Source organism: Bos indicus x Bos taurus, chromosome 20, assembly GCF_003369695.1.
Source record: "Bos indicus x Bos taurus breed Angus x Brahman F1 hybrid chromosome 20, Bos_hybrid_MaternalHap_v2.0, whole genome shotgun sequence".
NCBI lineage: Eukaryota > Metazoa > Chordata > Mammalia > Artiodactyla > Bovidae > Bos > Bos indicus x Bos taurus.
This window is the reverse complement of record NC_040095.1, coordinates 56208521-56227855: the sequence shown is the minus strand read 5'-3', so window position 1 is coordinate 56227855 and position 19335 is coordinate 56208521. Positions and strand designations below refer to the sequence as shown.

General features: G+C 45.5%; 1 protein-coding gene across 1 annotated transcript in view; it reads right to left on the bottom strand.

The window, feature by feature from the left end:
• MYO10 (myosin X) overlaps nucleotides 1–19335 on the bottom strand; it is a 262062-nt gene that overhangs the window by 5714 nt on the left and 237013 nt on the right. Inside the window, exons 28-38 of the mRNA XM_027520434.1 lie at nucleotides 16193–16288; nucleotides 13170–13263; nucleotides 12169–12224; nucleotides 10135–10277; nucleotides 9411–9605; nucleotides 8205–8362; nucleotides 5033–5156; nucleotides 4037–4334; nucleotides 2945–3152; nucleotides 1721–1857; nucleotides 399–519 (exon numbers count right to left, since the gene is read on the bottom strand). Of these exons, the coding sequence (XP_027376235.1) occupies nucleotides 399–519; nucleotides 1721–1857; nucleotides 2945–3152; nucleotides 4037–4334; nucleotides 5033–5156; nucleotides 8205–8362; nucleotides 9411–9605; nucleotides 10135–10277; nucleotides 12169–12224; nucleotides 13170–13263; nucleotides 16193–16288 (1630 nt within the window). The remainder of the gene's footprint in view (nucleotides 1–398; nucleotides 520–1720; nucleotides 1858–2944; nucleotides 3153–4036; nucleotides 4335–5032; nucleotides 5157–8204; nucleotides 8363–9410; nucleotides 9606–10134; nucleotides 10278–12168; nucleotides 12225–13169; nucleotides 13264–16192; nucleotides 16289–19335) is intronic.

The following is a 19335-nucleotide window of genomic DNA, read 5'->3' as shown; positions in this document are numbered from 1 at the left end:
ATGGGGCGAGACACTGCCGTGTGACACGACACCCACCTGGCTTGCTCCCTCAAACCATCAGGATTTCTCTCAAATGCCATCTTCCATAAAATGGTACCCTAACACCCCTTTGTGGCTTTAAATTTCTCCCTGGCAATGGGTACCACTGAAAACGTGTATTTATTATTTCCTCTCCCTCTCACTCCTCCCTATCCCCAACTCGGACAGTTCCTGGTACAGGCATTCATATGAAACGTACCCAAGTTTCCTTCTACCAGTGAATAAAAGAGCATCCCTCACTGGTGACGCTGAGAATTCTACGGCCATGCCTGGGGTCTAAGGACTAGCAGTTAACCTGAGAAGGGTATGAATGGGTTCACCCCTGCGTGTCTGCAAAGGAACCTAAGAACTCCATTTACCTGTTCAAACATAAAGGCGAATTCCACGCTGTCTTTTGGCACGTTGTCTGTGTCCAGGAAGCAGTAAAGTTTGAAGTAGAATTTCCAGGGCTGCTCGCCCACCTCTGAAGTGGCGGCCAGCCTACAGACAAGTGGAGAGACACGCAAGGAGTAAAACCGGATACGGGCCAAGAGTGACCCACAGGGCCATCAGCGCATGGGATGTATTCTACATCAGGATTCAGACACCCTGTCTGGGCTCAGAGCAGAGTGTGGAGGTGGGATGGTGGGAGAGAAAACAGAGCCAGGGTGAACCCTGCTAACTTATCCAGAGGCGAAAAATATGCTTTCATCCTAGTTTTAAAGACAACAAACAGGCAGCCTTCAGTTAAACTGAGCTAACGAGTATTTTCTGAGTGCCCACTCTGGTTAGTTCCAGCTAAGCATTCTGATGCATTCAGAGGAAGAAAAGAAACAAAGCCTATTCCTTCATTCCCTTTGACAGCTCTCAAATATTTATAACAACTGACCTGAGGAATTCCCCTGACAGTCCAGCGATTAGGACTCTGCCCTTCCACTGCCCAGGTTTGATCCCTGGTCTACTAAGATCCTGCAAGCGCACAGCGCAGCAAAAAAAAAACAACAAACCCAACCTGAACAAAAACTGACGTGAATAGCAGGGAAGCTGTGTTTACATAAAGTAGAAATGTTTGTTTTGTTTTTTTTTCCCCATTTTGGCTTATTTCCAACAAAGCACTTAGACCAGGCCCACCCAGAAGAGAGGATGTCACTTCTCAGAGACTTGAAGTTTGGGGCTGCTGTAAACCTCGTGGTCTCCTGCCACATTTCTAAGTTAAAGCTGCTTCTGCCCCTTATGCAGTCGGGGAGGGCGAGGGCCCAGCCTGGCCAAAGTCTTGTTATTGGCACTAGCATCTTTCTAAAGTAGGAATATCTTCTGTGTTACTTGGGGGCTGTGAATATTGTAGGTCCAAGAGATACTAAGTGGGGTTTGAAGAGTTTATAAGCTGGCTTCTGTCTACTCGTCCAGCTTCAAAGCTAATGACAAGTGAAGATCTGAGAAAATCAGAAAATTCAGAGATAATGGGAACAACAGGGGACTGAGAGAAAGAATGGGGCAGAGGAACAAGGATGAGTGAATCCTATTTGAGACAGTGGCTCTATAGGGAAACAGGCAGCAGAGAGAGATGAGAAATTAAAAATGCTTCAACACAGGTAAAATGAGACGGATTCAAACACGCGCTGAAGCTGAAAATGGAATAGAAGTTCAAACCCTTTCTCTTCTTTCCTCTAATCTGCTGGCACTTCGGGGAGAAGGAACTTACTTTTCAAACTTTGCTAACACATCTGCTACGATGGTCCTGCTCTCGATGGCTTTATCGACGTGTCCGTTGTACTCAAAGAGTGCGAACATGTTTCTGCTGTCCTCCATGGCCAGGCCTCGGATCAGCTTCTCCACTACCTGGAACACACGGGGGCCTCAGCTGTGGTTCTAGAACATGCCTTTATCAGAAGCCAGAGGGCGCTGCCGGCACACGCGAGGGTCCAAGCAGCTTTCCCATACCATCGTGTGTGGAATTTCAAAGTTGCCGTACCCCCTGGTTCTCTTGAAATCAGTTCTCTGTCTTCCTTGCCAAAAAGAACACAGGTTATTCTACCTCCTGGTAGGGGCAGATGCTGGGCCAGTTTCTTGCAAACTAGCCAAGTGCATGAAACTAAAGTCCTTTTGGGGACTTGCCTGGTGGTCTAGTAGTTAGGAATCCGCCTTCCAATGCAGGTGACGTGGGTTTGATCCCTTGTTGGGGAACTAAGATCCACAGGCCACAGGGCAACTAAGCCTGTGTGCCCAGACATGAGAAGCCTGCACACCGTAACAAAGACCCAGCTCAGCCAAAATAAACAGATAAATACAATTGTAAACAACAACTAAAATAAAGCCCCTTTGTCTAACAGTGATTTCCGTTGATATTTCTGCTACACCAGCTTTCCTGGGTTTTATTGTACTATTCCTTTTAGCCCATGAGTTTTATAATATTAATACTAAGTTTACATTGAAAAAAGGAAGAAACTGTGCTCCCTTCTCCTAGTGCTCTAGATTGCTGTTGTTTAGTCACTGAGTCACGTCTGTCTCTCTGTGACCCCACGGACTGTAACCCGTCAGGCTCCTCTGTCCATGGGATTCTCCAGGCAAGAATACTGGAGTGTTGCCTTGGTCTCCTCCACGGGATCTTTCCCACCCCGGGATTAAACCCATGTCTACTGTGGCTCCTGCATTGGCAGACAGATTCTTTACCAGTGAGCCACCGGGGAAGACCCATGTTCCAGATTATTTGTGTGGCAAACAGAAATACTTTACTGCAGAAACGATCAGATACACCCTCGTCACGGTGGCTGAGTCAGGTCCATAACGTCTACTAGACACTCCACTGCTTCTCAGATTAGCAGGAGTACGGGCATGTCCTCGTTTACTGAGCAGCGGCAGTACGCCAGCCGGACTGCGCACGGTTTTCCTGTCTGAGGAAGCGCGTGGGCCTGGGCCTCCCGCTTACCTCCCCGGCCGTGGTGTGGGAGTTGACGGTGATCTTGCAGGAGCCCCCACCGTGGCAGTGCACCGTGGACGTCATCTCTTGCCGATGGATCAGAGCTTCTATCTCATCTCGCGAAGGCACAAACTCTCTGCATTTGGTTTTCTTAAGAGATTCGTAAATGAAGAGGGCATATTTTTCCATCTCAGTTCCTGGAAACTGTTCCCGTATCCTAGGAGACAAACACCGACCGTTAGTTGCCAGACTGAGCATGGCTGGCTACGGAGAGCTGGGCAGCTTCAAGGCGCCGCAGACCAAGGTGGCCAGTGGGGTCCCAGTGGGGAGCGGAGCCAGTGCCAGCCACTTCTGTAGTTCACCCTGTGCTGTTTAAAGACGAAAGCAGCAGAAAGGGAGAGACAGAAAGGAAGGAAGGAAGGAAGACAGAAAATCCAGAGACCAGAGAGCCCAAGTATGACTGGGAGCAACTTTTGCTACCAGCTGACCTATGCAGAGCTATTATGATTGAAAAAGCCACGTGCCTCATACTATCCTGTGAAAATCCCTTTTTCACAGTTAATCTGCATCTGAATCAGTTTCCACCTGCTTGATCTGAAACAAATATCTAACGGTTTTTGGTTTTTTTTTTCCCTGTTTTTATAGAGTTTGCATGTGCTAAGTTGCTTCATTCATGTCCAACTCTCTGCAACCCCATGGACTACAGCCCACCAGGCTCCTTTGTCCATGGGGATTCTCCAGGCAAAAATACTGGAGTGGGTTGCCATGCCCTCCTCCAAGGGATCTTCCCAACCCAGGGATCGAGCCCATCTCCTGCATTGCAGATGGATACTTTACTGCTGAGCCACCAGGAAAGCCCTCATATAGAGTGGTGGCATTCAATTTATCCAGCGTCCTACACATCAGGACCTCAAAGTGACCTGGTCCCTGGACCAGCCCCGTGTGGTTTAGAGACACAAAGGTCGTTTGCCCCTGGTGAGCTGCTCCAGTGACCTAGGAGGCTGAGCCACACCAGGCGTCTTCTGTTCTGGGTCTGAGTTTTCAGAGCCACGGGCCACTGCGCCCCCCAACGTGAGCAGAGCCGCCCAGGCCACCTCGTACCTTCTCAGGTGGAACTTGAGGTACTTGAGGATCCCGCGGCTGGGCAGGAAGGTGCAGCTCAGGCAGGTGAGGATCTGCCAGCTGCAGAGGTTGCCCACGCTGCCCGGGTGGGGCACCTTGTTGGTCTGCTTGATGAGCTGGCAGTACAGCTCGTCTCGCAGAGGCCGGAGGTCGTGCCCCGTCTGGAGGATGCCCTGGATGATGGGAATAGGGTCGGACATGGACTCCAGCTGCTGGAGGGAGTTGAATATCTTGATGGCTTCGTCCTGAAGCGTCGTGTAGCCCTTGTCTTTGAGCACTACGAGGAGCAAAACAAGCACGAGTCACAGGAGGGGTTCAGAGATGGTACCCTCTGGGCAGTGCCCCCATGTGGGGTTTGGAGAAGTACCCGCTGGGCAGTGGACAAGAGGCAGGACTGGGGACTAGAGCTATTTCAGGAGGCAGTGCCCACCACGTGCCCTGGACACTCCAATCAGCCAAACTGAGGCAGGCTAAACTAAATTATTTTTAGTTGTTTAAACTATTTAAACACATAACTGAACTATTTTACTGTGCAAAATGCTTGCTGAGAAGCTGGTCTATGCCAAACAAGTTCCACATTTGACAGGTAAGACACCTGTTTAGCGTCTGCTTCTTACAGCGTTCCCCAATCGTTTTTGCACCAGAGACCAAATTTGTGGAGGACAACTTTTCCATGGGCCAGGTGAGGTGGGTGGGGATGGCTGGGGATGATTCAAGTGCACTACATGTATTGTGTACTTTATTTCTATTATTATTACATCAGCCACCTCCGATCACCAGGCACTGATCCTGGCAGTTGGGAACCCCAGTTCTAGTACACGAAGGGTACCGTGAGTTCCTAGGGAGAACTGGCATGTTCTTTAATACAACAATCCTCATGCCGCTAGAACTAATCAACGCATATCTGATGGAGCTCAAGAGTTGACAGGGAACCGCAGCACCGTGTCCCAGGTCCGGGTGGAATTTGGGACTCACAGTTGAGGTTGATGTCTCCGTAGGGCAGGGGCAGGAGTGGCGAGTGCAGTGGGTGGTGGGTGTGCCTCAGGATGGGATTCCGCTTGTATATCTGCTCCACCACGTCCGAGTTCAGGCAGTTCTCCTTGAGAAGAACAGGGTCATGAGAGAACGCCCACAAGCTCATTGTAAGCCCCATACACGTGAAAGAAAAAGCCACCCATATCCACCTGCACGTGAACGGTTTTCATACGTCACAGAACACCTGCAGCTTGGGGATGGCGGTGGGAATCCAGCATTAATCATCTCAAGCACCAAGACACCCACAAGCGATGTTTCAGGACAAATCACACATTCCTGTTTTTCTTACATAGCTTATTCTCATTCTCTTTTGGTCTGTGTATATTTTCCTATGTTACTAAAAAACCTTCCCTCTGGAGATTGTTGGTGGTGTTGTTCAGTCACTAATTTGTGTCTGAACAACCCCATGGACTGCAGCATGCCAGGCTTCCCTGTCCTTCACTTCACTCCTGGAGTTTTGCTCAAACTCATGCCCGCTGATGCCATCCAACCATCTCATCCTCTGTCATCCCCTTCTCCTCCAGCCCTCAATCTTTCCCAGCATCAGGGTATTTTTCAATGAGTTGGCTCTTCACATCAGGTGGCCAAAAGATTGGAGCTTCAGCATCAGTCCTTCCAATAAATATTCAGGGCTTGTTTCTTTTAGGATTGACTCCCTTGTCTCCTTGCAGTCCAAGGAACTCTCAAGAGTCTTCTTCAACGTCATAATTTGAAAGCACCAATTCTTCCACACTCAGCCTTCTCTATGGTCCAACTCTCATATCCACACATGGCTACTGAAAAACCCATAGCTTTGACTATACAGACCTGTGTCAGCAAAGTGATGTCTCTGCGTTTTAATATGTTGTCTAGGTTTGTCACAGGTTTTCGTCTAAGGAGCAATCTCTGGAAATTACATATACTTAAAAAATTAATAATTTCTTTTGCTAATTATTTAGCCATAAGTCATTTGGCAAATCATGCTATCCTGGTTTGTAATTCATTTTAAAAATAGGAATTCCCTAGCTGTTCAGTGATTAGGACTCGGCGTTTCTACTGCAGGGGGCCTGGGTTTGATCCCTGGGTAGGAAACGAAGACTCTGCAAACTGTGTGGGGTGGCCACTAGAAAAAAAAATACATTTTTCTAGTTCTCTCACTGGTCTTTTGTATTGTCCATCTGAAAATGACACTGTAATACGCATGGAAATGACACTGTAATATGCTATCCGTGAGACTGTTCTTTCCTGAGAACTCCTGAAATATAAGAGCTCCTCTCAGAGAATTTCATCATGTATTCATGTTCCGAAAACATTAATTTGGGATCTGAAAAAGTCACAATTATTTTTAGAACTTTGAATCAACAGAAATGTTGGAGGAGAGGGAATAAATCATTCTATCGTGGCAATTTCATTTCCACTATGAAACTTTTTCAATAACACTCAACTGAAAACGAGAAGGAAATATGTTTTAATTACTTTAAAAATATGATATGGAAATAATTAGGGCAATCTTGACTCATTTCTTAAGAAGCATTGCTTCATATCAAAAAATTCTCCTTACTTTTTTAACATCTGATTTCATTTAACAAATGAATTAAATGTATTTGTCTAAGTTAAGAAGTGCTTCTAAATGTTAAGAATCACAGTTTCACAGTTAAAAACTATTTACTCTTTCATGTTTGATTTATATAATAAACAGAGGGGTAGATAAGATATAGCTTTGAAGAGAACGTTCAGCTGATACACGCTTTTTTCTTTCTTTTCTCACAGGAAAGCTTCAAAAAATTCATTTTTTTTTTTTGTGACAAGAAATGACATTATTAGTTTCAAGTGTTCCTAATGACATATTAGTTTCAAGGGTTCCCCAAATAGCTCTGCAGTTTGTAGGATAACTGACTTGCAGGAATTTGACTCCAAATGTCCAGAAAACATATCATTTTGGAATCAAGAGGCTGACTTGAATTTTGTGGGTAATAATATCCTATCAATGCGTTAGACCCTCTCCCACTTTACAAAGGCACAGCTTCCATCCTGGATCTGACGAGTTCCTTTCCTTTGACAGAGATCAGTAAATAAACACCTGCCTCACTATCCTTGTGGTGTCTTTTCTGTCAGAGCTCTGGCTCTTTCCTTCATATTGGAACCCTGCCCACATGGAAACCTTGGAGGAACAGCATAAAAATAATTCCCCTGACTTGCTTCTGCACGAGGGACTGACCCGTTATGTGAACAACGCAACCAGAACATCCCATGTCTCCGTTTCCATTCCTGGAAAATGAGCGCCGTGCCGTGATCCTTGTTCATGGCTGCCGTTTAATCATTCATTCATTCAGTATCTACTCAGAGCAAGTAATCTTATCAACAGAAAATCACAATTTAACAAGGTCAACGTTGGTCCACAAACTTGGGAGCTTCTTCTGTGAGTTTAGAGGCACCTGACAAGGATTCCAATGTTCTAGACCCATCTTGGGATTCTCCCTGGTGGCTCAGGGGTCAAGAATCCACCTGCCAATATAGGAGGTGCAAGTTTGGTCCCTGGGTCAGGAAGATCCCTGGAGGAGGCAACGGCAGCCCACTCCAATAGTCTTGCTTGGAAAATCCCATGGAGAGAGGAACCTGGTGGGCTATAGTCCATGGGGTTGTGAAGAGTCAGACATGATTGAGCACTAGGAATTAGTTTTAGATTATGGGCTCTTAGTGAATCCACTTGTGTGGTCTAGAAACCGTTGACTGAAAGTAGAATTATTTTGTGACTCCTAGAAGGGCCCCAACTTGGGCTCAAGTGGAATCTGTGACATGCAGGTTGTCCCCCACACAGGTCACACCACATCCCTGCGACTGGGGAGCCCCCACCCCAAATTACAGACCACTGTCCTTCGGCCTACAGAGCTCTACAGCTGGGTTTGCCTCGCCGGCCATGCCTAACACCTCCCCAGAGACATGACAGCTTTAGCATCACATTCCACGTGCAGTCGAGCATTTAGATTTTTAAAAACCCGGATGCACAAACACGAAATTGACCAAGAGTTAGTTCTGATTACAGAGTGAAAATGAAGCGTGACTAATGCTGACGTCCTGGTGTTCTGAGGGTGGGACTCTGTGGGCTACCACAGACCACTATGGCCACGCCCACCTTGATATCTTGAATCAGCTGCTGCGTGGGCGTGTCAATTGGGGCCTTGGTGTCCGTCACGTTTTGAATGGCGCTGGACCACCTGGTGGCCTCGTTGAGCAGCTTGGTGTAGAGCCGGTAGCAGTGCTTGCGTCCGTACACGGTGACGTTCCAGTAGCCTGAGAGTAGGGACACGCACGTATCAGTGTTAACCTTGGGGGCCAAGGTGACATCCTCATGCCAGAGTCCCAGAAATCCAGCACCCATGTCGTCTCCACCTAAGTCCCTTATTATTTAGTTCAGGAGCTATTTGCTGACTTCTTCCAAGTGCCCTGGCCCTGCACTAGATACCCAAAGTCAAGTGGAAGTTACAGTTGAGAGGGAGAGACAAACATTAAAATGATAAGCCCAGAATCAAGCATATAATTAGTACCACCTGCTCTAAAAGCAGCAACAGGCATAAACTAAAGCCCTGTTCAAGGCTCTGGACAAGAGTCAGAACTCTTGCCTCAGATTTCTGACTTTCCCCCCCCCGTCTTCTGTTCCTTCTTTTCCTTTCTTTAGGATTCTTCCTCCTCCCTTCAAAAGAAACTGTTTATGCAAAGCAAGCAGTCCAAGTGTTCAGACACCGGATGAAAGTGTAATGGAGTGATTTCAGTTAAAAAAAAATACATGAGTATTTTTTGAATGGAGTAACTATACTACAAAAGCACAAAGTCACAACTAGCAACAAAAATCAAAATAAACAATCTAGAAACATCTTTCATAATACCCAAAAGGGGACAAGAAAAAGAAGCTTGTGTGACTGCTTTATATTCTACTGGGTTATGTTCACTGACACTCAGAATTTACCTTGTTTTTAGGCTGCATTATGACTCTCAGAGTGCAACGGTGAGAAAGACAAAAACACAAGCACAGAAAAACAAGGCGTTCTGCAGGAAAACCTTTGTCTGTTTACATTCCACTGTCCTGAGAAGAATCTTTCAGCAACTCAATAAATCAGGACCCTTTACTATGGTTTACATTATCAAGTGTTTATATAGGTAAGCATGGATAGCCTCAAAAGATAATTAAGCAAGGAAAGAGATATTTTTGGAGGGGAGAGGAGGGAATATACACACGCTAGGTGGGGACCTCGCCCCTTCGCTCTGAGCAAACCTGGAACTCCTACGATCAGTCGGGCCATGTCTCAGGCATGATCAGCCCGAAGCATACCGCACCACTTACCTGTCTCTTTAAAGATCTTCTCATCAGGTGGGACGACCGAACAAAGACTATTGAGAACCAGGGTGCCCAACTTCAGAGCGTTCTTCTCCGAGCTCTTGTAGTAATCCAAGGAATTGTGCGTGAGCACAAACCACCGTTTCTTCAGTTTCAGGGACGACATCTTCGGACTGTTTTTCACTTCTTTGTGCAACCACCCTGGAAAGACAGACTGAAGTGTAAATTCAAAACCAGGATGCATCTAATACCAGGTGACAATCGGCTTACAAATGGGGTGTCTTTCTATACATCTGCTAGCAATGACCACAATCCTTCCTTCTTTGGTGATTTTTAACAATGCCAGCAGGCAAAATCATCCAAGGAGGAGGGGATATATGCACACATAGAGCAGATTCAGTTCAATGTACAACAGAAACACAACACAGTAAAGCAATTATGCTGTTCAGTCACCAAGTTGTGTCCGGCTCTTTGCGACCCCATGGACTGCAGCACGCCAGGCCTCCCTGTCCCTCACCATCTCCCCAAGTTTGCCCAAGTTCATGTCTATGAACTTGGACAAAGCAATTATACTTCAATTAAAAAAAAAAAAGGCAAAATTATTCAGAAAAGAGGCTTAAAACGGAAATGCAGCAGATACTCCTGTAGATGAAAACAGGGCTCCACCAGTCAGAAGGCCCCAGGGCGTCACCTCTCACTATGAATCAGTCAGAAGGCCCCAGGGCATCACCTCTCACTATGAACTCCTGGCCCTCCACTCTGGTATCGCCCTTGGATCTCTGCAGCAGCGTTATCCAGTGGTGCATTTCCTCCGGCGTGTCGGCGTTGCAGTGAAGCACCCGGTTGGCCGTGATGATCACGAACGAGTTAGGTCTGAGCGGCGGGGAGAGAAGGAAGCAAAACCGCTTAGCTCCACTGAAACCGTCACCTCCGTGTGAACCGAGACTGAACGTCTTTTTCCTGGCTTACGGATCATGGGGAGAAAAATGGCAGTGCTATTTGTATTTTCTGCTGAGGCAAACCTCACTCATTTCTGCAGGATTTGTTTCATGCCTCATTAACCTTTACACTTGGAGCAACACATTCTGAAAGGTCCTGGAAGGAAAAACATTTCTTCTCGCAAAACTTTCCAGACGAAATTCGGTTCCGGGCAGGCTAACCAAGGTGACCGTGGGGGAAAGATTTTTTTTGGATGCCTCTCCAAAGTAAATTTCTTCCTGCCTTGGATAATATTTCTGTGGGTCGGTAATGGAATGTCATACACCAATAACAGAAGATCAGTAAACAGCTGTAAGTGGAACATCTTATACACTTGACTATGCCTGGAACAGAGCGCCACCTGGATCCATGACCTCAGTGTGAGCTGACAAGGGGGTCTTTTCCAGGCAGAGATAAATTAATAATGGAAATTTACTTCCTCCTGCATCTTTTTATCTGGCAATGCCCTGAATCTCTCATAGGACCTTGCTTCTATTAATTCTTAATTACTGGAGCTAGGGACTATGAACAGTATTTTGGAACTTTTCACATGTTTGCTGAAGCTAAGTGCTGCAAAAATTCAAGGAAAAGAAAGAGGAACAGGACTATAGTATGGACAGACAGATGGTCCTTAAAAAACAAGATTTTTCTAGAGTCGGGAAAGGAGAAAGGTGAGCACTTGGGGAAAAGGGAAAAGCAAGGTAGGGATGGAAATTTCTCCCGTGGATCATCACATGCCCAACGTGCCAGAGGAAGGGGTTTAAAGGAAGAGAGATGCAGGCAGGAACGTGACCGTCAGAATCAGGACCTGGGCTTCGATGACTGACGTGACATGCACGTGTTCACGTTCCTGAGCCAGGTACGGGGAGGTGCAGGGTGACTAGTAGAAACAAAGAATACAGTTCAGAAAAGCCTTCGTGAACGCTGAGTGACGGACACCTCAGAACTCTCATTTGGCCCAGGAGACATGATTTTTGTTGTCAATTTGAATTCATTTCTATTCTCTCTAAAGCAATGTTATTGAAGGCAGAAGTCAATTTCCACTCATACTCAGAATTCTTAAGTGGGGAAGCAAAATAAAGACGGTAAAGATGATGGTCACTGGGTACAAAGACCCCTGAGACGACTGCCAAAGATGATCTGCCTTCAAAAACAAAAAAAGCAAAACTGAAAATATGCTATATTTAAGGGCACGGGCCAGGAAGGCATGGCAAGGGAAATAAATGACTGTGGTTTAATTTATTAATACTCTACATATAACCTTCCATCAAAATCCTTTTCTAGTTCATTATTAAAATATAGAAGGGGGAAGTTCACCCACTCCTGTGTTGGGACACAAGCATTTTCTTATTAAATGAATCCCAAGTTTCTCCCAGTTTTCTTGTTGTTATTGTTTAATCGCCTAGTTGTATCCGACTCTTTTGTGACCCCAAGGACCACAGGCTCTTCTGTCCATGGGATTTCCCAGGCAAGAATACTAGAGTGGGTTGCCATTCCCTTCTCCAGGGGATGTTCCCGACCCAGGGACTGAACCCACATCTCCTGCACTGCAGGGAGACTCTTTACCACGGGGCCACCTGGGAAGCCCGTTTGTCTCTATGACTGTCTAAATTAGGTTTCCATGGTCTCCCTCACCTCTGATCCCCCACACACCAAAGACACCCAGAGAGGAAGACCGTGATTGCTGGAGCAGACCAGGTGGGAACATGAAGCCTGAGCATAGAGGCCTGTGGGTGCCTGCAGGTAATGAGCAGGTACTTTTGTTAACCATCACACCTGAGCTTACCTATCTGGGCTGTCCGAGGCGCACACAGAATCGATCAGCCCCACATCCAAAGTGCCCTGGAAAGGAGCGAAAAGCAGAGAAACTCAGAGAACCATTGGAGTACAGCACACATCATGATAACACCCCTAGATGATGCCTCTCCAAGCAGGCAAACAAAAAAGGCTCCTTCTTTTTGTGTTAACTGTGAAGTAATAGTTATCTAAAGAAACATTCCCCTTCATTCAGTACAGACAGCCTTGAGACAGGGCAGAATCTACAGTCTACTCATCAAATAAATTATAAGCGAATCTTTCTGTCTTGTTCCTAAAATACTTTCAGTGAAGAGTGTTTATGAACTTCTTTCAATCGTACCAATTTTCTGATTTATATTATGATCTATCTTGAATTTTATATTTATATGAAAAGGAAACTACTTCTAAAATATGGTTTTGTGGCTCTGTTTATACATGTCTGGGATAGAATAACAATAGAATGAATACTATTTGTAATTCAGTAAATCTTTTGAAGAAAATATAATAAGCTTAAATGATTTCATAAAAACTGGAATGCTTTTTGTTCCAGATGGGCAATCTGTAATCTATTACCACTCAGAATCTTCTATAATTTCTTGTGTTTCTGAATGATTTTTACCAAGATATTCCTGTTTCTCTCTTTCATTATTATAGTGTGTGTGTGCTTAGTTGCTCTAGTCATGTCTACTCTTTGGGACCCCATGGACGATAGCCTTCCATGATGCAGGACATGGATTCACTGTCCATGGGGATTCTCCAGGTAAGACTACTGGAGTGGGTAGCCATGCCCTCCTCCAGGGGATCTTCCCAATACAGGGATCAAACCTGCATCTCCTGCATCACAGGTAGATTCTTTACCAACTGAGCCACCTGGAAAGCCCAATTATTATACTATTACTTACTTAAAAAAAAAAAAAAACTGTCCGCAAGTTCCTGGTCCCCTTGCCCCTCTTGGGATTGCCCCCCTCCACTCCACCACAGCTTACATACCACAGCGTTTTGTGGGTTTGCCTGCTCATCATGCATCTCCCGAATCTCCTGGTCTGTGGATGCGTGGACCTGACTCAGCACACTGAACCACTGGCTGTGGGAAGGAGACAGCGAGGGTCAAGGGATGGCCAATCTCTGCACTTACAGAACAGGGACACCCTGTTCCACCTCCCATCTGCTCTGAGCAACTTTCTTAACTTGCCTGTTCCTCACGGGTAAATGTAGTTACACTACCACCAAAGGGGCAAGGGTAGAAGAAGCAGCCGAGGTACCTTGAAGCACCGTCTGATGCGACTTCCCATCAGTGGGAAAACCCTTTTCTCTGGCCCTACATTCACATGGACATTTAATGGTGATGACAATGAGTTTCTAGAGAAATTGGCAGCAAGAAATAAGACCCTCAGTTCTATCCAAAACCCTGAGGTCAAGAGTCTTTACTGAAGATATTACTTATAACCTACGGAACATGCAAGTGCCTTCTCAGCTTTAAAAAGTGTATTCTGAGATAAGAAGACCTATAATATAAGAGCATCATCTTGGGTGTCTACTCAATCCCAGGATGAGGTTTCCAAACCCCTGATGGATTTCTACCTAGGTGCATAAAACCACAGGAGAGTTGGAAACAGAAAACAAATGCCTGAAGCAGAAAATTATTTTGACTAGAGAATACTTCTGCCTTCATTTCAAAAGGTTTTTGGTACTTCCAGCCTTATCAGATTCATATAATGAAGGAAAACAGGTCAATTCCAGAAAAGTCAAGCAGAACAAAAGTTATGTTGTAACTAGAAACACAATACACGCTTGAGAAAAATGACTACACATGTCCAGTTGTCTGTTGGTCTGTCAATCCATCCATCCATTATTTACTAAGCAACTACAAGTGAGAGGTACCGAATGTGAGATTCCAGGACATTCTTCTCCTGCAGGGGGCTGAGCAGACACATATACACACTCCTGTAGCTAAAGCTGAGAAAGTACTTGGTATCCAATGGCATGTTTAAGTAAAAAAATTAATATCTATATTTAAAGGTAAGTCATGTAAATTATTTATAGCAAAGCACTAACATTTTCTGTGATTCCTAAAGCAGAAACATGTAATGAAGAGCTTGAAAATACTCAACACAGAGAGACTCTTAGGGAGACCAATGGAAACATTTTAATATGAATTTGTTCATCAACTCTAGTTAATCCAAAGGCAGGACTTCAGTTATTGCTTTATAAAGCTCAAAAACATCCCAAGTCAAACACGGAGCAACAGATACATTTAAAACGTAGGTCACATGGGATCAGATAGACAGACAGATACACACACACACAATCTGCTGTGGCTTCCATCTGTACAGGTGACCCCCTCAAATCTAAAAAATCTCTTCTCCTAAATCAAGTACAACTCAGAATCTGAAAAAGAATTTGTAAAAATGTGCTCCACCGGTCAGGGCAAAAATTCCTTGGCTACAATATTCCAAATGTTAAATTTAGCAGGTTCATTATGGAACAAAACCGACAGGGCTGCTGCCAAGCGCTAGGTCTATAATTCAGTCGCAAAGCCGCGGGCATTCCCCGGACCGCAGAAAACCACACTTGGTCTCCAGGAGTCCCAGACAGAATCATGGGGCTGTAATTCCAGGTCTGCTTGTTTTTCCAGCGTGTGTCATGATTTATGGATCTGAGCAGGGGTTTTAGTTCGTTCCCATGGGAAGAAATTATTTTCTTTGCCCTTAATGCTGCTGCCATGGTGTTGTATCAACATAGAAACATCCAAAGGGCAAGGGGTCATAAAGGCCCCGAGAACTCTCTGGAAGATTCTAGTGATTTCTGAGCTGAAAAGTGAATTCTCCAGGCAAGAATACTGGAATGGGTTGCCATTCCCTCCTCCAAGGGATCTTCCCAATCCAGGGACTGATCTGGATTCTCCTGCATTGCAGGCAGATTCTTAACCATCTGAGCCACCAGGGAAGTTCTGAAAAGTGAAGAACACAGGCCAAAGGATGTCACCCTCATAAATTAGAAGGTATTTTGTGGCATTGCTCAGATGAGCATTTTGAGCTCAGACGAGCTCCTTTTGTTGGCGCTGGATGACAGGCAGCTCCAACCTGACCCGACACACCCAGAAAGCAGCAGGGACAGACAAGACACAGGCTGTCCTGAGCGATCCTGCCATGCATCATACTGAGGGGCAGACCCCGGTCCTTGATTGGTGCCCATTGGCATAACAATGGACATCGAGGTCCAGGAAAGTCAGACAACCTGCCACAGCCAGTAAGAGACACCACTGTCTTCTGAGCTCAGTCAGAAGTCTAAGCTTCTAACAGAGGCTTTCTGCCTCTGTTCACTAGAACTGAGCTTGCCTTACTTTACAGATTATTCTAGCTTTTCTCTGTACCTCAGTCTCCTACTCTGTAAAATCGGGTAACAGTAACTCCTGCTACCCTACTGGGTTGTTGTGAGAATTAAATGAGTTAGTACACGTGAAGCATTTTGAACACTGCTTGAAATGTAGTAAGTTCCCGCTAAGTGTTAACTAACTCTCTAGCCACAGAATTCTTCACTGTCACAGCCTTAAGCACCCTCCCAAAAGCCACAATCCTGGCATTTGTTTAAACAGCCAGTGGTGAATGTTCCTGCTTTTTCAACCCTTAAGCAAACAGAAGCTGCTCCCTTCCAAAGCTCAGAAGCTTCCACAGGGTGGCTTTCAGCTGTGTGTAGGAGTGCAGTTTCCATATGCCACTGGTGACAGTAAAAGCCTGAGTGCACCCAACAAAGGGTCTGTCCCGTGGCAAGTGAAGCTGGAAATCCACGTGCTTTGTTACTGTAACAGACATAAAGAGTCCCCAGGAGACAAGTGTGCAATACATTCAGCTCTTCCAACTCAGTCCTTCAACCATCCTAACAGAAATACCCAACTAGAAAAATCAGCTAAGAGCTTTTCAGGGCTGGTCAGTGCCACAGTGACCCATGTGACCTCCAGGCCGGCAGAGGAACGAGGATGTAGTTACGACCAAGTGGACAGCACAGCACCTCACCTGGCGTCTTCTGGGGATTCTGCAATCAGATGGAAGGTCCTGTCGGCCATGATGATGTCAATCCCGTTCTCTTTGCTGGTGTTATCTATGATCTCCCTGCAGGGGAACACAAGCACCCAACGCAGATCGGGAACAGAGAATGAATGCTTGAGGAGGGGCAAGAAGAGAAATTTCACAGTAACTGAAAAATCAGACACCAGTCCTTCAGCCTTTTCACTTTGAGAAATGATGAAGGGGCCTCTGGGGGTGGGAGATTCCTTCTTGCTCAAAAAAGGGGGGGGGGCTGTGCTGGGAGGGTGGTGTGGAGAGGCGGGAATGGGGTTGGGGGAGGGGCCTCTCTTCTCCCCCTGGCCCATCCAAGGCCCATCCAGTTCAGATGCCCCAGTCTGCCTATACCTTCCCTTGGCTCCCCCACTGCTCTATAAAGGACCCACATTGAAGCCAATCTGCAAGAGCGCTTTCATTCATCACAGCATTCCAACAAGGTTTAAGGCCGCTGCTGACACCTCTGACTTCCTCTGATAAGGGCACACTATTTCTACCAGGGGCTTCGGGGTGAAGAGCAGGACTTGAGTGTCTCTAGATCTCAATTCCACCTGAATCTGATCCTAACAATCTTAAACAACTCTAGAGGTTCAAACTCAGTGGACCAGGCTACGAATAGCAGGGTAAAACAAGCAGCTGTTGGGATGGGACCAGAGGTGGCGATCTCCTTGATGAAGAAGGGTGTTGGGGATACAGACAGCTTGCTTTGACAGCTGAAGTAGCACAGCTGTTTCCAGTAAAACACTTATTTTACAACTAGAACATTCAGCAGTCCGCTTAGAAAAAATAAATACTGTATGACCTTTTAGCTAGAGTTACTGAGATGAGATTTCTTAAAGGAAATCAACCCTGAATACTTATTGGAAGGACTGATGCTCAAGCTAAAGCTCCAATCCTTTGGCTACCTGATGCGAACAGCCCACTCACTGGAAAAGACCGTGATGCTGGGAAAGATTGAAGGCAGGAGGAGAAGGGAGCGACAGAGAATGAGATGGTTGGATGGCATCACCGACTCAATGGGCATGAGTTTGAGCAAACTCTGGGAGATGGTGAAGGACAGGGAAGCCTGGAGTGCTGCAGTCCCTGAGGTCGCAAAGAGTTGGACACAACTTGGCAACTGAAGAACAACAACTAAGATAAAACATTTTGAAAAACCAAGATCAGAATTCACACAGGCGTCTGTGGTGCCTTCTCAGGAGTGAAGAGAGAGGTGACCCTCATGGGGGAGCAATCAGCCAGGTGTCTGATACTGCAGCCTCTGGAGCAGGGTGACAATTTTCAGGGGAAATCTAACCAGACCACATCATCCCAGACCAGCCCCTTAGATTCCTGGGAACACAGTTACCTTGTGTATAAAATGAGTGGGTGCCATGGTTCTGAGCCACAGCAGGTCCACCAGAATCCTGGGGAACATTCAGAAAACCCAGGTGGAGTTTTTCAGGGTAGAACCCAGTGACTTGCATTTATAAAAAGCTTCCCTGGAGATGATGATACTGTCAGGGTCTCAATAAACACAGCATGTCAACTACCGGATAAATGAGGCAGCATCTCCAATAACAGATGGGGAGTGAAAGAAAAGATGAAGCGGATGGTATATACATTGAAAGCAATTTGAGAGATCTGTCAGCTGATCAAAAACTATGACCCTCATTTGGATTCTGATTTGAAGAAAGAAACCAACCCGAACCAATAACACTATCACCTCCATTTATAAGATAACTGGGGAAATCTGAATAATGACTAGAATTTGGATGACAGAAGGGGTTCGTGTTCCTTTTTAAATGTGATAATAATATTGTGATATTTTTGAACGTCTTAATCTTTAAGTGAATACCAAATATTCACAAATGAAATTATATGGTTAGGGCTTGCTTTAAAAATGTAGTTTGGGGAATTCCCTGGCAGTCCAGTGATTAGGACTGGGTGTTTTCACTGCCATGGGTGTGGGTTCAAACCCTGGTTGGGGAACTAAGATACTTTGAGTCACGTAGCTCAGTCAACCACAACAGAAAATGTAATTTGCAGGGGGGAGAGCAGGGTGGGATCACAAATGAAACACCACTGGCTGGGAGTGGGAAACCACTGAACGTTGAGTAATGAGCGCATGAATTTCATTCTAGTCTCCAACCTATGCTTGCGTATGACTGAAATTTTCTATAATACAAACTATATATTTTTTATATAATAAAATAAAAAATGAAGAAAACCTTATGATGGTGAAACCTTAACAACTCATTGCCTTCTCTCTACAGAACACGACCAACAGCTGAAAATAACACTTCTTACCTCTATAATTTCTACAGAACACCTGGAGAACAGGGCTCTATTAAGCATTCATTTGCTATACAGTGAGCAGCAAAAGGAACATCCATCAAATTTACACTGGTGAAATTCACGACCGTAATTGTCTCTCTCAGCCTCCTGGCATCTGTGACTCCCCCCGCCCATGGGGTGAAGAGAGGACCATCGTGGTATATACGGCAGGGGGAAGACTGCAGGAGGCTCAGAGCTGGGCCATGCTGCAAACACCTGCAGGACTCAGATTCAAATGCCCACGAACCCATCTGACTATGGAACATGGGATCCTCCTGAGGAACCCTAAAGCGGCAGCCTGGAAAGTTCCAATACTCTGCTGTTTGCATTTCAGTATTTATCCTTAAAATTAAATACATAACTGATTAAACTCTCCACTTTTCAATGAACCATTTTCTAAAGTTCCTGATGCTGGTTGAGTAGAAACGGGATGTCGTTTTTAGGTCTCATGAATTCAGGGGTTAATTCAGTCTCTCAAAGCTTATTTTTACCCGTTTTCTAAACATACATGATTACTCAGTTTGAGTGGGGAGTAGCTACATGCCATCCCCAAATTTTATGCTCAGTATTTAGTTATCCAAGAAAACCAGCTACCCCTCAATTCTCAGTATTTTCTGAAAACCTTAATTTTTAACAAATACAACAGGCCCTCAACAGTTAAATGCTTTGATTCAAAAGAACCCGGAAGAAGGGAATTCCCTGGTGGTCCAGTGGTTAGGACTTGCTGCTTTCATTGCCATGGGCCGGGGTTCAATCTGTGATTGGGGAATAAAGATTCCACAAGC